This window comes from Elgaria multicarinata, chromosome 6 (genome assembly GCF_023053635.1).
Source record: "Elgaria multicarinata webbii isolate HBS135686 ecotype San Diego chromosome 6, rElgMul1.1.pri, whole genome shotgun sequence".
NCBI classification, from domain to species: domain Eukaryota; kingdom Metazoa; phylum Chordata; class Lepidosauria; order Squamata; family Anguidae; genus Elgaria; species Elgaria multicarinata.
In genome coordinates, this window is record NC_086176.1 from 105950935 (window position 1) to 105975305 (window position 24371).

A 24371-nucleotide genomic window follows, 5' to 3' on the forward strand; every position below is an offset into this window, starting at 1 on the left:
TACTCTGAGAAATGTTGGTAGCTGTATTGGGACTCCTTTGGCTTCCCTGGAAATTCCTCAGATGTTTTGCCAGTGGAGGAACCTTCACATTAACTTCCAATCTTGCTTTGAGCAAAATTTCAGCAGTTTTCTGGGTCTTTCACAGATGAGCAATATGATCTACCCACCCTGAGGAACAAACAGCTCTCTCAAGGAAAGAGGGCTGATTAAAACGTTGCTTGGTCTACTTGGAGATAGTGTGAAAACACTTCTGTGTGAAAGTGCTCTATGTGGCACATGGCTTATGTCATGAATTAATCCTAATTTTAGGGTGACCTTATGGCAAGGAGGACAGGGCTCCTGTTTCTTTAACAGTTGCATAGAAAAGGAAAATTCAGCAGGTGCCATTTGTATGCATGCAGCGCCTGGTGAATTTCCCTCTTCATCACAGCAGTTAAAGCTGCAGGAGCCCTTCCCTCTTTGCTATCTGGTCACTCTAGTTTAGTTCCTGCAGCTTTAATTGTTGTGATGAAGAGAGAATTTCACCAGGTGCGGCATGCATACAAATAACACTTGCTGAAATACCGTTTTCTATACAACTGTTAAAGATACAGGAGCCCTGTCTTCCTTTTCATAGGGTCACCAATAAAATGAGCACCGAATGTGTCACTGGCATGAATGGGAACATCTTCCACACCTTCAGGCAAACTCATGTGGCACTGTTAGACTCCACTATGAAGAACAACATCACAGGGAAATGTATTCCCTCCCGCCCATTACATCTACATAGAATAAGTAACATTAGAAGTGGGCCTTAGATTCTACTTTTCATGTGTTTAATGTAGCACCAGTAAAGGCTTGGGCCACAGCTAGACCTAAGGTTTATCCTGGGATCATCCAGGGTTCGCCTCTGCCTAAGCACTGGATCCCCTGTGTGTCACCTAGATGAACAGGTTTGACCCCTGGACGATCCAGGGATAAACCTTAGGTCTAGCTATAGCCTTCAATGTGTGAAAGAACCAATGGAGACCCAACACCACAGGTCGAAGTTTCGTATTGGCTCACACACATTTTCCTGTGGAATCCATTCACACGTTAATCTGCAAGTCATCGAGTGTTGAGTAATCAAGAGCTGAGAGTGTACAAACATGTGTGCACAGGATGCATAGCAATATTACCAGACTGTGAGGCACTCTTGCTGCCCATTTGGGTTTCAGTTTGGCTGTGGCCGCCTGGGGTGATGTCTTGGCAGCTTTGCCTTGGCGAGTCTCTTCCGGATGGATCAGAACCCGATGGCTTTTCAATGTTCTTCATTTCCATCTCTTCATGGTGTATCCAAAGATCTGGGGGTCTCAGGTCTTTCTGGCTACCCTTCCTCTTCCCAGCACTGTGAGTAGCACGTTTTCTGTTGGGGAAAGAGGGAGAAAGTGGGAGGGTAAACTCAGCCCCCCTTGCCGTTCTCAAATGTTGTGTCATTTTCTATCCAGTTCTCAGTGGTTAAAAACAAACACAATTGTTCATATTTAGCTTTTTAACACGATCAGAGTTTCATTCCCTATGAATGCAGCTGATCAGGCTTTACGTTGTCTTAGGGAAGCACTCCACCAGCACATTCACAATCCTTGCCTGTTTTTAGAGGTGTCGGAGGCATCTGGTTGTGGGGTGGAGCTCAACAAGCTTCTGTCAGCTTGCTGCCCCACCCTTGGATGGTGTGCAATAAATTACTGGTGGCATTTCTGTAAATTATTCTCTCTCTCTCTCTCTCTGTGTGTAAAAAAGAGTGTGACAATTTGTGCAAATTTTGGCTGTAAAGTGCACAAAGTTATATAGTTTGCACAAAGCAGAGCTGTAATTTGCACAAATCACCGCTGAAATTCATGCAAATTAAGCAAATTACAAACACAATTTGTGGAAATGGTGCCAATGGGGATCTTTTGGAGATCCTTCGGAAATAATGCTGATTTTATGGAACAAGACCAACCTGATTAAGTTCCTGGTTTCAGGACAAAGGCCATGGCTTGGTTCAGAAATGCAAGCTGAGCTGGTGGGCTATTGGAAAAGCTGATGAGCCTCCAAAGGGGCAGATTTCCCTATGATGGCCACCCCTACCCATTTTCAGCTTTGATGGTGTACACCCCACAAAGTTGACTTGAAGTTGGAACCCTGCTATTCCTTTTCCATGCTGTTGCTGCCATGTGAGACATGGCCATCATATGGACCTCCTTTCACATCCATGGAGCTGCCAGAACTCGTTCCCCATGGTGTGATCTTAATCCACTGGGGAATTTGTGTGAATATCCTCAACTATGTGGGCAGTTGATCATTTAGGTCCTTCCCATTTATACCTATCCTTCCCACAGGGTGCCATTTTGGTGGGAAAGACATACGAGGTCAGTCTTGCCCTGGTGGTTGAGATACTTGCAGGAACTCTTCTCTAGCGGCTCAGTCACTGCTGAGCATACATACATGGGGCATGCTTCTCCTAGATCAGCTGGAGAGATTCCATACTAGCCATAGCCACTGGCAAGTATGTATGGTGCTTCTGGGTTTCCTATAGGTATCTGACTGAGCCCTGTAGGAAACAGGATTCTGAACTAGATACACTGTTGGCAGGATCCAACAGGACTCTTCTTATGTTTTGATGTACTCCCATACCATAGTCATGTGGTATATTACAGATGTGGCATGAAGAAAATGCCACAAGGGCATGGTTCCAAGCTAGAATGCAGCCATTAGTGTTACAATGATTGATCCCTGATCTGTTGATCATCCTGTCTTTTGTGAAAGCCTAGTGATCAGAAATGTGTGGTTGGTCACTTCACTGGCTGCCAATTAGTTTCCGGGCGAAGTATAAAGTGTTGGTCATTACCTTTAAAGCCCTACATGGTTTGGGTCCAGGCTACGTGTGGGATCGCCTTCTCCCATACAGTCCGCCCCACACACTCGGGTCCTCTGGGCAGAACTTACTTCAGTCATAATAATATTATTATTAATTAATTATAATAATAATAAGTCAGCCAAAACTAGGCTGACAACTGTTACCCGGAGGACCTTTCCTTCTGTCACCCCCAAAGTGTGGAATGGCCTGCCGGAGGAGATTCATAAACTTAATTCTCTCTATGAGTTTAAGACAGCTATAAAGACTAGCATCTTCTGGTAGACCTACCCAGATGAATTTTAAACCAATAATTTTAAGATGTCTTGATTTTTTAAAATAATGTATTGGTTTTATATGCTTTTTAATTAATTTTATGTATTTGATTTATATTGTATTATACTAACATTGTTCCCCGCCTTGATCCAAAGGGAGCAGAGGGTAAGAAATTATTATTATTATTATTATTATTATTATTATTATTATTATTATTATTATTAGCCTTTTAAGCTGTTATGCATTTGGAGACAAATGAAGATGATGTATTTAAGGCCCAGCGTATGGAACCAGGTACTAGCTTTCTAATTATGAGCACAAGGGGCATCCCAGCTGACAAAGCATCTCAGCCCCAGTGACAATGTATTTAAACTTTTAAGCTGATAGGTGAGTTATGCACCTGTGTAAATTTATCAACCAGTGAGAAGCCACGACTGTCATCCTTTCCTTATTTTTTGATCATTTTATTGATTTATTATTTATTTATTATTGCTTTTATATCCCGCCTTTTTTCCTCCAAGAAACCCAAGATGGCGTACATAATCTTCCTCTTCTCCATTTTATCCTCACAACAACAACCCTGCGAGGTTGTGCTGAGAATCTGTGACTGGCCCAAAGTCACCCGGAGGGTTTCCATGGCCGACTGGGGCCTAGAACCCAGATCTCCCGACTCCCAGTCCAACACTCTAGCCACTACACCACACATGGAGGAGGGGGATTCGGGACAGAAAAAAGGAAGGACAACTTCACATAGCGCATTGTGAAACTATGGAATTCACCAGCACAAGAGATAGGCCATAGCTAGACCTAAGGTTTATCCCAGGATTGTCCTGGGGTCAAACCTGGGGTCAAACCTGACACACAGGGGATCCAGTGCTCAGGCAGGGGCGAACCCTGGATGATCCCAGGATAAACCTTAGGTCTAGCTCTGGCCATAGTGACGATCTCCAAGTTGGACTTCTTAAAAAGGAGATTAGATGAATTCATGGAGGATCATTACTAGCCCTAATGGCTATACGACACCTCCACAATCAGAGGCAATACGCTTCTTTATACCAGTTTCCGAGGAACACGAGCAGATGACACAATGGCACTCATGTCCTTCACGTGGGTTTCCTATAGATATACAACTGGGCCGTGTGGGAAAAAGAATGCTTAACTAGGAAGATCTTTGGCCAAATCTAACAGGGCTCTTCCTATGTTTCGATGCACTCCCATACCAGCTGCTTTATTGGGTTGTATAAAGTGCCACCAGTTCTAGCTCCAGCTGAGGCTACTTGCCAACTCCTTCCAGCTAGACATAAGGCCCCATGCTGGCAGCATATGTTAGGAAGATGAATGGACAAACTTCAGTGAGAGGAAATGTCAATAGTGGCTTAAGGGGATGCAAGCCTGCAGCTGAACGGAGTGGCTCGTTTCTTAACCAGCTGATGCACCCCTGTTAAAAAGATCCCTCCAGAAACATAGAGAATTGTGTGAAGTTCCTTGTTAGAAATGTATGCTTTCTGATGCCGCCATCATCCATTAGTAACATCAACCCTTTAATTAGTAGAAGCAGCTTCTGCTTTTACACTTTCAACTGAGTGAGACAGCATCTTAGATATAGATTAAAATGTGATTTTTTTTTAACCCATGGAAGTATTCAGTGTCAAATCCCATCCCACATTTATTACTTCATGAATATTTATTACAATATGCTCTCTTTTTATATGACTTAGGATGTGAACACAATCAACCTGTCTTTGCACAATTTTTTTTTAAAAGGGTGTCACACTTACTTTTTATAAAAGAAAAATCAAGACCACTTAAAGGCACAATCTTGTGCCCGTTTAGACAGAAAAACAGTATCACAACTCCCAGCACTCCCGGCTTTTAGGTTTGCATCTTAAATTTACCTATAGAACAGATTCTGTTATATTCCATCCAATATGGAATCCATTTATGTCATAACATATAGGGCTTACATGCAAATCAAACTCATGGAGCACATGAAGTATTACCATTCTTAAATTGATGACGAAGTGATTTAGCTTCTTTATACAATAATAATCTAAACTGTCAAGTAACTTATTCAAGGGGAGTCTTTGTTCTCTAAGGCAGGTGGTCTCCAAACTTTCTACATTTATTTATTACATTTCTATTCATGGCGGACGACGGAGGCAGGTAAGTGGGGAAGGGGGGACAAAATAGGGGCTGAATAAGCCCCCCCTCCTCCCTTACTTCACTCCACTGCTATCACCACATGGACTGCAGCGGTGGCAGAGCCAGGTAAGCCCACCCTACTGGACCTTCTGGATCAGGCCCGAACTGGTTAGGGTCGATCCTAAGCTCCCCCAATCCACTCCGGAACTGGATCCGGAGCAAGATCTGGAGATTCGGATCGATATTCGGACTCCATTTTGCCCCCTTCCCCACTTACTTGCCTCCGTGGCGGACAACGGAGGCAGGTAAGTGGGGAAGGGGGGACAAAATGGGTGCTGAATAAGCCCCCCCTTACTTCACTCCACTGCCATCACCGCATGGACTGCAGCGGTGGCAGATCCAGGTAAGCCCGCCCTACCCTTACCCCCTACCCCTACCTGGCTCCTCCACCATCGCTGCACGGACCGCAGTAGTGATGGATCCAGGTAAGCTCCCCTCCCCACTTACCTGGCTCCAAAGCTTCAGAACAGCCCGAATCACTTTGGACCATTCTGAACCACTTCGGGCCGATCCGGACCTCCCCCGATCTGCTCCGGAACCGGGCTTTGCAGGTCCGGATAGGCCTACTCCGCTTCAGATGCAGGGATCCATAACAGAGCGGAGCGCACCCCTTATTTCTATACTGCCCCATAGATGAAGCTCTCTGGAGGCTCTCAAGGGACCCTTTCCATATAGACTTATTTACCAACTAGGAACCCTTGTATGTTTGTCATGGAATCCCAACATCTCACATATTCCTTGACACACACAGTTTAGTCAATGCACAGACTGAGTTTTAGGGAATACATAGGCAAAGTGGCAACATATAGACGTCCCCAAGGTACCTTGTAAATCCTCAGATATGTTTTCTTTAGCCCTCATTCCATAGGAAAAAGAGCAGAAGCTCCTTTCAAAACACCAAAGCCACTTTTTGTAATTTTGTGTTTTGATTCATTTCTCAAATAATATCCTTTTTACCCAGTTGTGCCATGCCATAGAAATTTCAACACTGTTTGCAGAACCTGTTAGGTAAAGGGTTATTAATAATGAATACGTCATTCCACACATGTCTCCAATCCTGGCAGTCCTTTAAAGTCTTAGATAACTAAGGTTATCTAAGACTTTAAAAAGCGAAAATGTAACGTTCAGTACATTGTTTATTCCTCCACATTACCAACAGTCTCACTGATAATAGGCAGTGACAGAAATGTGAGACAGGACTATGGAAAGAAAGGTCATTAATAAAAATAAAGGAAAATGAATGAGTCATCCCAGAATATGTTCTCCTTGTATAAACATCAGTTTTGGGTCCTGTTCTCAATTACTGTCAAGCTCCCGGAACAGCACCTTGCTGCAAACTTACTGTAATGTGTTCTGACAAGCTACTTCAATATAAATGTCGGGGCAAACTGGCTCTGTTCTGAGTGAGTCAGAATGCCAAATCCACTTACTTGAATGCTGGCAGCCTCATGGCAGAATGTTTGGATGGTTTCTTGGGAAGCCATTGCTGGCTAGCAGATTTGGCAGTTTCTTAGCGGTGATCAGTCAATGGCTGAACTCGGTGTCTAACGCAGCCTCAGGTATGCACTTGAACTGCTAAATCTGGCCAGATTAAGGCATCACATGGCAGACCTTTATCCTGTGATGCTACAATATATGCGGGCTTCTTGGTTTTAAAACACCAAAATGTCATCGTAGAATCATAGAATAGTCGAGTTGGAAGGGGCCTATAAGGCCATCGAGTCCAACCCCCTGCTCAATGCAGGGATCCACCCTAAAGCATAAAGGTTTACAAAATTATGTAACATGTGAAGATATTTTCTCACTTCCCCTCAAAACACTGGAAGAGGTCCATCCAATGATAATGATTGCCAACAGTTTCAGGACATGGGTGGGGGGGGGGAGGTACTTCTGAATGCAACATACAACCCTTATTCTGGCATTCACTCTCTCATGTCATTAGAACTACATGATGGGAAAAGTGGGGCCTCTCCATTGCATTCCCACCACTTGGCCCTGTGTCCATCAGGCATTGGAGGAAAACATTTGAAGCAGGATCCTGTGCACTCTCTACATGTAAGCTCCCCATGTGATTTAGAGCTCTTCACGAGCAGGGTTCTAAATCACATGGGAAGCCTGTGCACCTCTAGAAGGCTTCCTGCTTCAAAACCTCTCCTCTAACTCATGGATGGCTTCAAGGCACGACAACAGGGATGTGATGGAATGGTGCCATCACCCCAGGAAACATGACCCTACTCTTCTCATCAAGCAATTCTAACCATGTGAGGAACTGAATGGCCAAGTAGGGTTATAGGATTCTATGCCAGATGTATTAGGGGCAACCACTAGCTTGCATGGTTTCTTACTTTATTTTAAAAAAATAATTAGAGACATTCATAGAGAAGAAACTATGGTGATTATGTACAATAGCTAAAAATGGAGCCTGTGTTATCCTTGTCCCTTTAATTTCCAGATGATAGCGAGAAATGACAGGGGCAAGCCATTACCATCATGGCTTACTTGTCTGCTTTCCAGTGGCTCCTGACTGGCTGTTATTTGTTGCAGAATATGGAAGCGGTTACATCTCTCTTTTTTATCCAGCAAAGCCATTCATATGGTCTTTAAATATGTATAGGCACATTCATACAGAGGGGTGTGTGTGTGTTTAAGAGTCAGGCATACATTTAATACACTGTTTCCCCTGCAGTATATACATAGCACCATGTACACTGATGGTGCTATATAAATAAATAATAATAATAATAATAATAATAATAATAATAATAATAATAATGTGTCAAGGTGTGTTTAGATTACATTGGTGCTTCACTGTTCAGCACCATGGACAGCAGCCTTCAGAGTATCACAGTGAGCCCATTCAGAAGACACCATGGCTTTAACCACAGTGAATAAGGCCTTTTGCTTTATTCACCACGGTTAAAGTCATGGTTTAAGGTGTCTTCTGAACAGGGCTCATCAATCTTATTCACTCTAGCAGTGCAAGGTACATGACGGGGTGAGTGGAGGGGTGGAATCTTTACATTTGGGTGCAAAAAGCAGCATATAAAATACAGAGGCTCCGTATCAGCCCAAGATGGTGCACACAAATTAAAATAGTTCCTGTTCTTGACAAAACCCTAGATGCAATGGCAGAGAAAAGGTTTCTTAATTCTGCTTCCGTGACCTCCATCTGCAGTGTTAGCTCAAGGAGGTTCTGTGTTGCAAGGTGTCTTTTTTTTCCTCTTCACTTTTAAAAAAAGATTTGGGGTCTCCCTCGTTTAATGATTTAGCAGGAAAGCACCAGAGGACACAAGAAACTGCCTTGTGAATGCATTCTAAGGGCCAAAGCAGGCATCATTGTAAAACAGCTTTGTCTTTTGCTTTTTGTTTTACTCTAGTGTAAGCACAGGGGCTCCTATCCAGATCAGGACCCAAGAGTGGGATAGGGGTTGGTTTTTTTTTTTAACACTTTCTCCTCCATTGCAGTCCCAATCCAGATCTCACCTTCACTTTCCGTTTGTAGTACCAAATAGTGATTCACTAAAGCAATACTTTGCTATTTAGCACTATATATTGCAGTTGACCTACTCTACCGAATTGGGATCAGGTCCACAATGAGGAAGGGAGGTTTAAAGACCTCATACTCCCATGCCAGAGTCCCAATCCAGATTGGGTCCCCTGTGCTTACACTAGAGCAAAAAAACCAAACAAACATCTATCTGCTTACTACATCTTTAAAATAACGTCTGCTTTAGCCTTAAGCTTTCCCTGCAGCTGAGAAGGCAACCCTTCAAAGGGTGCGTCGCACATAGTGACAGACGTGCTGCACTGGCAAACCCCCACTGCTGCAGAAGTGCTAAGAGCTTAAAGAGATTGAAAGACACGAACAGGTGAGATTTCGCAAAGCCAATGAGTGAAGAAAACAAGCCGCATTTGCATTAAGTGGCTGTTCCTGGCAGGAAAGGACAGCTGAGAGAAGGAGCAAGAAATGTAGCTGGTAAAAAAAGGCACGGCGCCTGTACCATCCGCAAAACCATCTAAAACTGTTGCACAAAATCATCAGTTTCCGATGGCTGGAATCCTTTGGCTGGGGCTAGTGGTTGTTTTCTAAGAAAAAGAGCAGCTTGAAGCTCAGCTCTGTCTACAATCAAGGGTTCCAGGCAGCCATAGCTGGTGGGGCTGTATGCCCATCAGCATGGCTGCAGTTGGCAACGGATGCAACCTCCTCCCCAAAGCACACTGACCCAGTTTCTCTCCCCCACTCACACACTCGTACACACCTCTCACACACAACCACATACACAAGGTAACACATTATTTCCTACTCATACTCACCCTTTCCACAACGTCACACACTCCCTCTCATAGGAAGGACTGGCATGTGGAGGAGGCTTATAGCCTCATCACACCAGGGTTATACTGTGCAATCATTGTGAATTGCGTGCAAACGACTGCAAAGTTTTCTAGTTTATAATCTGCTTTGACTGTGAAGTACTCCCACGCATCCTGCTTTAATTGTGCTTCATATATAAAAGAACCGACCTATTTAACTACCTCTTTAGGAGCAAATCTGTTGTTCTCCTAGCGGCCACTGGGGGTGCAGGAGGATGATTTGATATGTTTAAAGTACAAATTAAATAAATGCTTACATCTGCGTAAGTTTAAAAGATAAAGACATCAAAATTGGCACAGTAATAGGTATTAAGGAGGGCTTTAAGCACACCAAATTTGAATCAGATTGGGTCATCCGTTGATTTTTTTAATGATTCTTTACATTTCTCCCCCTTAAACCCTTTCCCGGTATGTAAAGGATCTTAGGATCGCTGCTGCCTGGGTGGTGATTTAGCTAACAACAACAACAACAGCTTTACACTATAGGGATAATTTGAGGGAAATGAGTATGTGGGATGTAGCCTTTAATCTCCCCTTCCCATTAGGGAAAACCACATGCCCTCTTTTGCAGAGGATAGTTCTTGATTCGAAAGGCTGTCCAGGCTAAGGCTGGATTAATAAATGAAGAACAATCAGAAGGAAGAGCTGGGCCTTGGAGATGCCCAGAGAGCTGAAGTTATTGGGCGGTATAAAAATGCAATCAATCAATCATGCCCATCAAGAGCACCTGGACAGACTGAGCAAGGCATACAGGTTCACCTGGCCACAGCCTTCCACAGATCACACCCTCTCCAGCTTGCCAAAGAACTATTTGCCAGCCTGATTTCTTAGTGAAAGACAGTGTGCGTGGATGACCCTCCCTGCAAGCTGTACCTCATCACAATTGCACTCTCCAGCCCACTATACTGCTGTTTGGCAGGTTGTGGGGAGCATGATTTCTGTGGCAGACCCCTTAAAAACATAAAACGAACCCCACTGGATCAGACCAAGGGTCCATCTAGTCCAGGACTCTGTTCCCACAGTGGTGAACCAGATGTTGACCAGGAACTCACAAGCAAGACATGGTGCAACAGCACCCTCCTTCCCATGTTCCCCAGCAAGTGGTATATACAGGCTTACCACCTCTGCTCCTAGAGGAAGCATACAGCCATCAGGACTAGTAATCACTGATAAGCTTTTGCTTCCAGGTCTTTCACCTGATACTTGTTTAATAGAAAATGCCAGTTAATGAACCTAGGGCCTTCTCCATGCAAAGCATACACTTTACCACAGTCTTATAGATCCTTGCCCAGAGTAAACCAGTGAGCATTTGTGTCTGAAATGGGGATCTCCGCTCAGAGTCCTCTTTTTCTCCCATGTCCAACACTTCTCCTGGAACATAAGACTGACTATCACCATCAGCAAGAATTGCTGAAGCATTGCTCTGTGTATCTCACACATTATCTACTTAGCAGGAATATAAAGAGAACCATGCTGGATCAGACCAAGGGACCATCTAGTTCAGCATTCTGTTCATGCAGGGGCCAACCAGCTGTCGGCCAGTGACCCACAAGCAGAGCATGAGAGCAACAGCACCCTCCCACCCATGTTCCCCAGCAACTGCTGTACCTAAGCCTTCTCCCATCATAAGTCTGTTCCTCCAGCACATCCAACACCTGAGTGGTGGGTCTATTGTGGGGGTGTTTGGCAGGGGCTTGGATATCAGTGGCAGGCTCAAATGAAAGCCTCTGGGGGTCACATGCAGCCTGCAGGTCACAGTTGGCCACATGTGGTCTCCAAGCTGAAAATCCTGGCCCTTAATCCGAAATGTGCAGAGGCAGGCTGCAGCTTCTCTCTCTTTTTCCTTTTACAGCTTCACATGCAGCCACGAGTCCCATAAATATTTGCTTAGATGGGTAGGATGAGGGTCAATAAATTGAATCTGAATCCCGGCAAGTTATTGGATGTCCATAAGCCAAGAGCAAGTTGGTTGAAGTTTGCCCAGCTCCAAACCCCTGAAGGTGCAGGCATGGAGCAGTCCACACAAGAGCCTTTTCAGGGATGGCACCAACTCTCTGGACCGCCCTACCAAGGGAACTGAGAGAGCCCTTGATAGAACCCCCAAATAATAATGCAATAAACAAAGATGTCTATTCCATTTTTAGTGAGTTGATTGCTGTTTTAAGCTGATTGTTTTCTCTCTCTGGTTTTAGTTTCCATCTTTGTTTTGGTTGCTACTTCCTTCTCTTTCCAGGATTAGTCACGTCAGGACATCCTCCAGAGTGGAGTTCAACCCAGCACATGTGGAATCGAACCATCGCCAACCTTCCCTGCATGTTTAGAAATGCTTTCTGTCCGTACATGGATTATTATTATTTTATTTATTACATTTCTATACCGCCCAATAGCAGGAGCTCTTTAGAGCCCAACCAGCATTTTGCATAATATAATTCAACTTCATGGGTTTTTTTCCCCTAATCATATAGGTGCACTTTGGTATTGTACTGTAACGGTCCCCCCTTATGTTCTGAGATGTGGCAAATAACAAGTGAAATGAGAGTTCGTCAGTTATTAGCTGATGCTTTCAACAGCTAGCTCAGAGCCCTGTAGAAGCACAGAGTTTTGCCTCTCCAATTTGAACCAATTATTGCAATGTATCAGTCTTTCAGGAAGCAGGGATTTTACTTACACACAGCTATAAACAGATACAAAGGAAACCCAAGGAGACCCCTTTCAATTTGTCTCATTTGCCCTGACAACATATAACCACTGAAGTCTGGGTTGTGAAATCACCTTGCCCCCTGTTTTACATGGCTCTCTAAAGGGTCCTCAGCTGCTCTGAATGTATTAGTAAGAAAAGAACACATTGCTTTTGAAAACAAGAAATAATTTCAAGTTGATGTGCTTTCTTACTTACGCACTCTCATAAAAGGGCCTGCAGGAGAACTGAGGCTTCCCCCAACGCATAGAAGCTTAGCACTAAACAGCCAAAATTTGAAACCATAACGCTGCAGCTAATGAGCGCTGGAGACATAGTGTGAAGCTAAAAGCAGAAATATATCCCAAGGGGAAATGGCTGACTTCCTAATAGATGCTACATGATGGCTAACACATTCTCTGAGTACCTGGATGTTATTTCCTCATTTTAATCAACTCATCTTCAAAGCCTCCTCCAAACCCAGAGATGCTTGTCACGATCAGTTATAATGGGGCTGGAAGGCATTCTTAACATATGCTTAGTTTCCTTGCCTTTACTAGTGTGGGTTTCCTTTGTTCAAACTAGCTGTCTAATACAATAGTCACAGATTGATGGCTTTTCAGGGGGTTGGAAAGAACGCTTTCCTATGATCTCACATGGATTTTTGTGTTCCTTCTGGTTCTGCGACTGATTTTACATTATACTCAGAATCCTTTTAAACCAACAGCTCTTCTTTGCAACCAATGATGTCGTTTTCTGGCCCTCTGTTACAGCACCACACTTGAAACTTCTCTCTTGCTCTGTTGTCCTGCTCTGAGTACCACGTGGTAAGATTTATCCTCAACAGAGCTTATTAGAGTTGCTGAACACTATTCTTGGCTTCCAACTAATTGGCTGTATGCTGCATTAAAAAACTACATTGCATTTATTCTCCTCTTCATTTTTCTTTCATTTGTGTAGCTTCTGGATGTTACGATGCTGGGTGGGAGGCAGCCTTGGGAGAAGACAGGGTGAAGAGTTGGATGATCAGGCGCCGGAGACTGCGCCATTGCTAGACGAGGAGTTAGCGTGGTTTGAAGCCCGGTCTCCCTGCTGTGCATCCAGATGACGCACAGGGGATCCCGGGGTCAGGCCAGGCTAAGTCCTCCCTTGACCCAGGATAAGCAGATCCGCTTATGGCCCAGCTTTTCCGCAGCCCCAGGCTGAGGCCGGGGCTGTGGAAGGTCTAGCAGGGTCCGTGGCTTTGCCTGGCTGCTCGCTTACTTGCGAGTAGCCGGGAGAAGCCATGCACTTGGCACAGCATTCCATAGGAGCGCCGTGCCCATCGGGCCAAGGGCAGGAATCCCAGAGGGGGGAGATGGGGGCCAGGGGAAAGAGCGGACCCGGCAGGAGAGGGGGGGGAAAGAAGAACGGGGACAGGCATGGCGGATGGGGACAGGGCATGGCGGACAGGGATGGGGGATGGGCATGGCGAGCGGGGACGGGGGACAGGCATGGCGAGTTGGGACGGGGACAGGCATGGCGGGACGGGCATAGCAGGATGGGCATGGCGAGCAGGGATGGGGGACGAGCATGGCGAGCGGGGACGGGGGACGGGCATGGCGAGTGGGGATGGGGGATGGGCATGGCGGGACGGGCATGGCAAGCAGGGATGGGGGACGGGCATGGCGAGCGGGGACAGGGGATGGGCGTGGCGAGCGGGGGGAGGACGGGTGAGTGAGTGGGCAGGGGGGCATCAGGCATTGTGTGGGGGGAAATCAGGGGCAGGGGGAGCGGGGAACCCTTTATTTTTTTAAAAAAAAACACTTTCTGTTCCGTTGGTGTGCTCCTGCTCACATGGCCCTTTAAGGAAAAAAAATGGAGGATGCGACGGGGCTTCCCTCGACCCCGTCACATCTCCTACTAGGTTATGGGAAACTAATGCATTGTCTGGGTGGGTGGAACCACTCTAAGACAGGACAGACCATCACAGCCCTGGGGAGCTTTAATCTGTTACCCTGAGTTCTCCAAATTCCCACTCACTTCAAGGAGAAGCAAAGCACCAATCAGAGGGCCATTGCTTCTAGGTCCAGCAGCTGCTGACTCTAGGATATCAGTCTACCAAATTCATTCATCTTATGCATAGCAACCTCATTAAAGAACTACCAATTCCTGCCCCAAAGCAGTCTTTCTGAGGCAGCCAAGCCTCAGAAATAATAATACAATAATATACTGAGTATATTATTGTATTATTAACTCCACTGGAAGGCACCATTTGGGTTTCTGCCTGACTCACAAAAATGTGTTGGGCTGTCTCCCCTTAAGCTCTGCTTTGTGTTCAATATTAGATTCTTTGAAAATCCAGCAGCAAGAAGGTGCAAAATATCTCGAGTCTTTGGCATACTTTGCCATCTAGCAGAACCTACTTCAGGAGGAAAAACCAGGCTAATGGATACAGATTCATTGAAATTACTTACTTCCGCTGCTGTGCTGATGAACGCCTCGTACAAATCACAGCCACAATCACCACCACCACGACAGTAACGACCCCAACGGTGACAACAATGATGACGAGAAGGTTGCTGTTCTTCTGGGGTGTTACACTTCCATGTGGAGGATGCATCTGTCCAATGGGGGGCTCTGAAATGACATAAATGGCATTGAAAGGCTGTGAATGGCTGTTGTGTAACACTGCCAACATAAAATAGGTTAAGGATTCTCCAAATATGAAATATGTTATGGAACTGTGAGTCTTTGGTAGATGAGTTGTGAAGTCTTCTTTGAGTCCTTGAAATGACTAAGGGCATTATCCTATGCATGTTTAGACAGAAAAAGTCCAACAACTCCCAGGATTCCCCAGTGAGCCATGCAGGCTGGAGAATTCTAGGATTTGTGGGACATTTTTCTGTCTAAATATTCATAGGACTGAGCCCTAAAAGGCTAGCCCAGGACAAGATCCACTTTCCTATAAACAATCATGCAGATTTTCTTAGATGGAGCAGTGATGTATGCTGACAGTGGTGTGAAGGGCTAGCCCAGGTGGCTCCATGACCCCCTCCATGCGCTTATACAATACATGGAGGTGGTTGCATACAGCTCTTACTGTACGTGGACATCACTTGAAGCAGCAGTATTATGTAGAGTGAGAGTCGGCAGATTTCTGAAGACTGCTATCAAGGTGAGGACTCCTATCAAGAGTAATTTTTCCCATAAGTCAATACAATATTTTATGCTTTAGGAATGCATCTGTGACACGAGCAATGAAAGGTCATGGTTTATGAGAAATATCCTACCTACTTGATGTGCAGGAAGTCAAACTACATGATGTTCTACTGTCACAAATTTACTTCCCTTACCCTATTTTTTTTTAGAAGCTAACTATAAAAACAGATACAATTTAAGGCCTGCCAAGGGCATATGAATTTCTTTCTAGAGAATGGGCCTGGGTGCAGAATGGTGTCATAAAACACAGGGGGTTTACGCTTTGACACATCTCAGTGATACAGCAAACAAGAACAATGAGTTAGCCGGGGACTGCAGAGCAGAAGGGAGGCATCTTCTGGTCTTTGCCACTCACCAAGGGTCACAGACCAAGGGCCACTGGGAGGAAGGACCCCCTGCCTTCCAGGAAGACCATTATGGGGCCAGAGCAATTTGGCCCATCCATTGGCCAGTGGAGGAGCAGCTGCTCCAATATTTGCTTTCTTCTTCCTTACCCGTTCCGCCTCCACTTTTTAAATCAGGTCTGTTAGATTCTGAGCTTGCAGGCAGGGGGTGCATAATCTTTTAGTGCCTGTACAACACTTAGAAAATGTTTGGCTCTTTAGAAAGGAACAACAACAACAACAACAACAACAACAACACAGCAAGCAGGAAAATGCCAACACCATTTCAAGTGAAGTGCCCACCATTTATGTCACACTAACAAATGTTACTGAGGACTTGATGGCACTCATCAGATTATTACCACCATCTCCTTGGAGATGGGATCACAGGAAAGATGGATTTCTACTTTTCTGCCCGGTGGTGTTCATGGCATAATGAAGCGACTGTCTCTCGGCTCATTTGAGTGCCTGTTTTAATACTCAGCTCACAATCTGCCACAAATTATGTTAAATTAATGTATTGGTATAGCACCCTTGATTCAAAATTGTGATTGCTCTCCTCTCAGCAATCATTGATGTATACCAAGCTTGGTCTGATGAGCTTTTCTCTGTTTATGTCAAGGGAACCACAGCAAGGGATTCTGCACCAAATTGCAATCTTTCGTGTAGTGATGTGAATATATTCACGCATTGCTGTTTGCGGGGTCAATAGCTGAGCCTAGTCCTTAGGAACAGAAATCACCTTTCAAAGGTAGGACATAGAATGTGTAGAGATGTCGCAGGTGCTTGACTGGGTCTGAGCATCCCGTGGCCTGATGAGCACTCGGTAGCCATCTGCTTTGGTCTGGAGCCTCCATTGTTGTGCGAGATGGAGGCTCCAGAAATTGTGTATTTCCTACCTAACATAGGCTGCAGCTGTAAAGGCCCCATTTACACAAAATTAGAGGTGTGAACACATAGGAAGGGAGGCTCTGTATGAAGGCAGATATGCTAGCAGCTTCATCAGGCACTCGCCAAAGTTGTATAGTACATGGAAGTATAGCGAGAAAGGCATGGAGGTCCATCAGAACTCCTTTCTTTTTAAATAGTAATGATTTTAACATGACATTTTTATTCTTTTATCCTAGCTGCTGTTCACCACTCTGAAAGTTTCGGATACGGAATGGTATACAAACATAAATAAATAAATAAATAAATGGTCCAAACAACATCAACAGAAAAGGCCTTGGAGGAAGTCCACGTGGTCTAGTGGAGGAGTTGGCAACCTTTGGAGCACAACCCTAACACCCAAAGAGCTTTGGCTATGGGGCGGTATATAATTGTAATAAATAAAATCAATCAATCAACACAGGTGGGCATGGGGTGTGACAAAGAACAAGTAATGTGCCCAGAGCCACGCATGGGAAATTAAGGTGGCAGCAGCTGGAGGCTTCCACTTCACTTTGAAGAAATCTCAGCTGCCAGTAAAAGGAATATAAAACACTTTTTAAAATAAAAATTGGGAGGCGTTGGGTTTCTTGTTGGGCATCAAGGGAGGTGTTCCTTAGAAAGAGGAAATGTGTTGTACTATGAATTGGGTAGATTATCAAGGGATGCAGTCTGATTCTAAGTAGCACATCTGTATTGAATATCATATACACACACAAAGAGAGAGAGAGAGAGAGAGAGAGTTAGAGTTAACATTTATATGAAAGTGCTGGCCGAAGACATTTTACTGCCTGGAGGGGGCAAGATTTTAAGAAGTCTTGCTGCATCATTCAGACATAATTCATGCCTTCATCTATTCCTTACCAAACCATAATTTTCACAGTGTATATAAGAAAACCTACATGTCTTCTTATATAGCATGTTTACGTGTCTGCCCAGCATTACCAGTAAACAGAGGAGACCAAGGCATCTTTGCTGAATTTCTTCTCTCGGGCTTGGAAATAATTTGCACATTTCAAATCCTGGGAAACTCAGAAGGCTTTGGCTTCCCATAAACTGTAGTGAATACTGCATGGTTTCCAACACTAATGATCACAACTATCCCTGTCTACTCAGGCTCCGATAAAGAAAATTCTCAGGTACCAAACAATGTTGCGAGCTAATTAAACAGCTAGGATTTACTGATACTATCTCTGACTCTCCCACCACCTAACGTACAAAAGAGAAGTCATTTATCTATCACTAAGCTATAGTTGTTTTTAATAAAGGGATGACAGGATTAAGTATTCCCTCCTCATCTTATGTCTGGAAAAATGAATCTGTCTGATTTAATCAGCCATGTGCCTTATATTAATTTTGTATTTTCAAGCCTGGCTTATGTAACTTTCAGGTATTTAATTCTCCTTATACATTCAATAACTTGAAAATGCTAAATCCCCATTAGGTGTGGAGTGGTAAAGGGAAGAGGCTGATAGCATGTCTAAACCAAAGTTGATAATGATTAGATTCTGTTAATCTTTTGTAAACCATAGGGGGTTTTCTTCCATGTCTTGCTATATCAGGTCAGGCTTAATTAAAATTACATTTCCCATCCGGACTCTTAAAGTACAAAATAGAAATGAACAGCATCACATGCATGCTATGCCTCTTTCTAATTATCTGAAAATCATTTCCATCATTTGATAGCCTTCTTGTAGCAATTCGAAGCACCATCCACCAGGAAAGTTCTTCTACGGAAGCCTTGTTAAAATGAAAAGGACGCATGTAAGGATGCGTCACATTCCTTGCACTGGGGAGTCGTTTCCTGCAGATTTCGCCCAGTCATACAGCAAAAACCTCGCAAAGGACTAAGAAAATGCAGACAGCTGCTTTTACAGGACCTTGTGAAATTATCTTTCGAATGAACAATCCAGGAACTTTTCAACGGGATTTGCTTTTCCCCCAGAAGTCATTGGCCAATCATGGCCCCAGTCTCCTAAACTCTCTGAACTGCTATATACAAAATTTCACATATTCATATTCAACTAAAGATGCATACATTGGAGGAACCAATCACAGACAACCTGGTGATTGCTTAAGCCCTTGAACACATTGGAGTTCTGTATGAACAACTGGCCTTCTATGCATTCACTTGTTTCTCTGCCTTTCTGCCCCATAGTTCACAATGTAACATAAATACTGTCAAATTCCATTTTCAAAACTAAAACAGTGAAGGCCACAGGGAATTACAGTGATCCATCTGCAGAACCCCCCCCCCCAATTACCATGAAGATTTTGGTTTAAACTAGGGTTGGGTGGATCTGTCAGCTCCTTCTTTTCCCACCTTCAGTTCTGTTTCATGCTGGTTTCTTTGGATGTGGGCTTTTTTAATGAGAAAAAAAAATCAGTATGCATTTTTCAAATGTGCACATGCCCCTGTTGACTAAAACATGTCTATAGATTTTTGAAATGTACACAGTGGGGGTTGCACATTTTCAAATGTGCACATGCAAGCCCAGAAATGTATGAATTTCTGACTGCAGATTATGACTGCTTCCATATTGAGTTCGGCAAAGAATGGATTGGGTAAATCCATAAAAAACAACCAGATGGGTCTAATTCTGTGTAATGCAGTTTCGTATGTTTAGGCCATGGCTATTTCCATTTGATCTGAGTTGACACCTAGAGGTGGCAGCTCAGAGATTCAACAATAGGGCCTAGCAAGGGTGGGTGAAACCGGCTCTGGAATCTGGACTTGAGGCACTGGCTGAATCCATAGATGGTTTCATTCATCTCTCACTTGGGGAACGCAAGGGGTGAGCAAAGACCACATGCTCTGCGTGTGAGTGAGTGAGCAAGTGTGTGTGTGTGGGGGGGGGAAGGCCCTTGTCTGAAAGGGGGAGATCTCACGATATCCTGATTGCACACATGCACTCTAACTAAATGTAAGGTTTTTTTTTTTAAAAAAAAGCCCCCCACCCCACTCCCCCCTACCCCCGATTCCTCCTGGAGCAGTTTCTTCTCTCTACTGATCCCCGCTACTCATGGGGAGGAGGGTAGAAGCTGGGACGGGCAGGCACACCTCCTGGGGTGTCGGGACAATCCCAAGTCCATGGGAAGAATTGGGTTTTCCCAGGGAGTACTTATCCTTGGGAAAACTCATTCTCGTCCCTCCTTCCACTCGGGAGTCCATGTGTGTCATTTGAATGCACAGGGACTCAGCTTTTGGGGCTGGTGTAGAAACGGCCAAAGAGAGAGAGAGATTGTCAATGTGTACGTGTGTGTGTTTATGTAAGCGCATCAGGGTATCTTTATGCAGATGAATGACTGTATATGTATGTAAGTGTGTGAATGGGCTTCTGTATGAGTGAACGGTGGTGGTGGGGCAAGCGTGTGGTTTTAATTTTTGTGAACCACCCTGACAGCTTCAGCTGTTGGTCAGTATAGAAATGCAATGAATAAATAACGCAGGGTTTGCTCATTTCGGGCTTCGACCCCATCTATTGCTGGCATGCAGCCCTTGACCTGCCTGACTCAAGTCAAAACCCAATTGTTTTTTTGCTATCAGGTTGAAATGGTCCGATTCATTATGGTTGCTGGTTTGGTACCACATAATTGCACAGAATTAAGTACTCACATTGTGTCTCCTACCTTCACAGACTATCAGTATAGATTTGTGGCGGGAGGGGAGGAGAGAGGATGGACTTAAAATGGGACCTGCTTCTTAACACAGTGCAATTTCCTGGCTTTGCAACTTATATCTGCTAAATCTACAGTACATATAATGACTATTCTGTCATGGTTAGACGCTGCCAAGGGATAATTAATTTTTTCTCAATTATCTATTCCATTTCCCTCTTTAATCTCCTGCACTTTCTTTTCTCATAGACACTATTTTGCTTCAGTGATCCCAGTGACACCGTCACATAGCAATGGAGTGTAACTCTATTGCAGGCTTCCACCCACTAATACTTGGCCAATGTTTCCAAGCTGGAATATTACATCAAACCCCTCTGAAAGCTTTGTTTAAATTTCTCATGACCCGCTTGGCTTGCTGAGAAGCATGATGCTGAAAAACCTATCTAACGTATCCTACGAGTCACTGGGCATGTCTAGACCTCCCGGATATGGTGATCGTGAGATCCTCCCCCTCAGTCTACATGCAGCGTGTGATGTTCCAGGAGGAAGAGGATGTTGTGCCTGCTATTATTATTTTTATCAAAAGTAAGTGCACGAGCACTCCATCACTAAAGCTAAGGTTATTTTTTTTAAAAAAAAGCTCCTGCTCCCCCCTCCCACCCCAAATGGGCTCCTAAAGAGCTCTGTGCCCCAAGCCTGGTTCCTGGCTCCTTGCATTTACTCACGAGGAGCTGGGAAGAAACCAGGATGGCTGCCCACAAGTCCTACAGTCTTGGGATGATCCCAAGATCATGGGAAAAGTCAGGATTAAAGCCATCCCAGCTATCCCGGGGAAAGGGAGGGATCATCTCTCCCTGCCCTCGGGATATCCTGTGCATCATATGGACGCACAGGGATGAACCTGGGGAGATCCCCAGGATAAACCCTCATCTAGACATGCCCACTATCATGGTGAATAGGTGGTTTGCTGTAATGGTGGTGCCAATGAAAAGTCACAATCTGTAACTTTGTGCTGTAACTCCAAATTGACCCAGGACATTACAGCAGCATGGTGGTATACACTGGGATTGCTACACTAGGGTGACCATATGAAAAGGAGGACAGGACTCTTGTATCTTTAACAGTTGTATTGAAAAGGGAATTTCAGCAGGTGTCATTTGTATATATGGGGAACCTGGTGAAATTTCCTCTTCATCACAACAGTAAAAGCTACAGGTGCCCTGCCCTCTTTTAAATCTGGTCACTGTAGTATAGCTCCTGCAGCTTTCTTTAACTGTTGTGATGAAGAGGGAATTTCACCAGGTTCTCCATATATAGAAATGACAGCTGCTGAAATTCCCTTTTCTATGCAACTGTTAAAGATACAGGAGTCCTGTCCTCCTTTCCATATGGTCACCCTAGCTACACCCTTAAGAAAATAAGATAAGCCAAAGGCCTATCCCAGCCTGTCGAACTCTCTCCCCACTCCCTTAAAGTAGATCGTAGCCTAATCTACACCAAGCAGGATATAGCACTATGAAAGTGGTATGAAAGTGGTATTAAAAGGCAGCAGCCAGACCAAGCAGGCTATAGCACTATGAAAGCGGTATATGGTATGTCTCAATGGCCCCCAACAGTTGTCAGTGGACTTCAATATCGTTATAAAGCTAGGGTGACCATATGGAAAGGAGCACAGGGCTCCTGTATCTTTAACAGTTGTATTGAAAAGGAAATTTCAGCAGGTGTCATTTGCATATAGGGAGAACCTGGTGAAATTTCCTCTTCATCACAGCAGTTAAAGCTGCAGGAGCTATACTAGAGTGACTAGATTTAAAAGAGGGCAGTGCTCCTGCAGCTTTAACTATTGTGATGAAGAGGGAATTTCACCAGGTTCCCCATATATACAAATGACACCTGCTGAAATATCCTTTTCAATACAACTGTTAAAGATACAGGAGCCCTATCCTCCTTTTCATACGGTCACCCTAATAAAGTAGTAGTGTGGCTCCTGCCTTTTATATACCACTTTCATACTGCTTTCATAGTGGAATATCCTGCTTGGTATAGTTTGTCACTGGACATCTCCCAAATAACCCTCTGAGCCACAATGGATTGATAACGTTTGCAAGACTGTGGCCATATACACGCTCACTCAGCAAGTATGGCAAGCAAAGAATTGGAACTTGAAAAACAATGAAACTATGGCATCACAGTTTCTGTTTCTTCAGTGGCACAACTTGCACAGCAGAAATCTCTCAACATTGCTAATCCTCTCTTCAGAGTATCCCATTCGAACTGTCTCCCAAGCCCAACCAAGATAAGACTGTAATTAGTGATATTTGTTTTTAACCCCTGTCTCATTTTTTTGTAATCCTGTTGTATTGTTATGTGTTCTCCTTCCTTTTTGTTGCTTGTATTTTCAACTACTTTAAAACGGCTTTTTTAAACACACACACACACACACACACGGATTTCAGTGTCTGTGACCTGGCTAGGCCTTGGCCAAGTTTAAATCCATCCCAGAATCCTTTGTGATACTACAGGGTACTCTGAGGCATTCTCTGTTTAAGTGCATGTCTCCCAGTGGCCACATTGGCTATGCTTTCACCTCCATACCCTGACGGTTAAGGGGCCCTCCTAAGCCAAATTACTTCAGGTCACCCAAACTGCTGGAGCGAGTTCTTTCAGTTGGCATTTGGTGAAACTGGGAGGAAAGAAGGGAGAATTGGAGAAGACAAAGTACACAGAAGTTACTGTTGAAGCAAAATGGAATAATGAAAGGTAAATTGGGAGGAATCCATTTTTGTCCATATTTACCATTAAGGCTGCTTCTGTCGATCAAGTTTGTGTCAACCGGCCAGTAGGCCCCATCTCCATGACGACCTGTGAAAAGGAAAATGAGCATCAGAACAGAAGGAAGATATACCTGAGCCGACCTGAGGCAGCCCGCTCAGCTCTTCAAAGGCTGTTGGTCTGACATTTAAGCCATTAGATATTGTGAGAGGAAGCAACTGCACATCTGCATGAGAAAATCTGTCAAAATAGCAGTTTTTCTAAACCCAAACCTTTGAGGACCTTGACTCCCCCGCTCACTCTCCACCACCCCTTTGCTATTCAGGATTACTAGTTAAAAGTGACAAAATAAGGTGAAGCTTGTGGTACCAGTCAGACAATTTTCTCTCAGGAGATGACAGACCTGACAGAAGAGCCATTCAAGCCTCATATGACAGGCATAGTGCTGGGTGCGCTCACTTTGCAAAGGCTCATGTCTGCTCATAGCTTCCATTCTGGCATTTCTTTCTAGTGCAAGTAAATTATATTATTCTGCCAGGTGGCAGCATGCCCCATTTAACACCTTGATGTTTAGGGTCTTCTCTTTCTTTGTGTATATATTCCTCACAGAATTTATAGTCTCCTATGCAAAATCAAACCATCAGTAGGAATCAGCACACGGAGGCCCCAGGAACAATTCTGCCCCTCTGAGGGATGACTCAGAGCAAGAGGAGTGTATAGAAAGTGGGAGATTCAGCAAAGAGATTGGGGTAGGGTTAGGGAAGAACAAACTCCCCTATGTTCCGTCCAGAAGGGGGGTCCACTGTCAGGAAATCTGGGCTTCTGGGAGGCCCACAGATTTCCTCAGAGTCCTGCCACATCCACCACAGTTTACAGAGCAGCTGTCCAGCTTTCTGAAAGACACGATAGACATAGCTTGGCCACAGTGGTACAGGGATAGCTTGGCCATGGTGGCACAAGCATTAGTAACCTCAAGATTGGATTACTGCAATGCACTCTACATGGGGCTGCCCTTAAAGCTCTTCTGGAAGCTGGAGCCACTGCAGAATGCTGCAGCTCGGCTGTTGTCTGGAGCTGCCCCTTTCCAGCA

The 24371-nt window shown here is 44.5% G+C and overlaps 1 protein-coding gene across 1 annotated transcript in view; it reads right to left on the reverse strand.

The window, feature by feature from the left end:
• Positions 1-24371, reverse strand: part of DCC (DCC netrin 1 receptor) — a 1200544-nt gene that overhangs the window by 63183 nt on the left and 1112990 nt on the right. Inside the window, 3 exon segments of the mRNA XM_063128256.1 lie at positions 1158-1384; positions 14837-14999; positions 23306-23371. Coding sequence (XP_062984326.1) covers positions 1158-1384; positions 14837-14999; positions 23306-23371 — 456 coding nt within the window.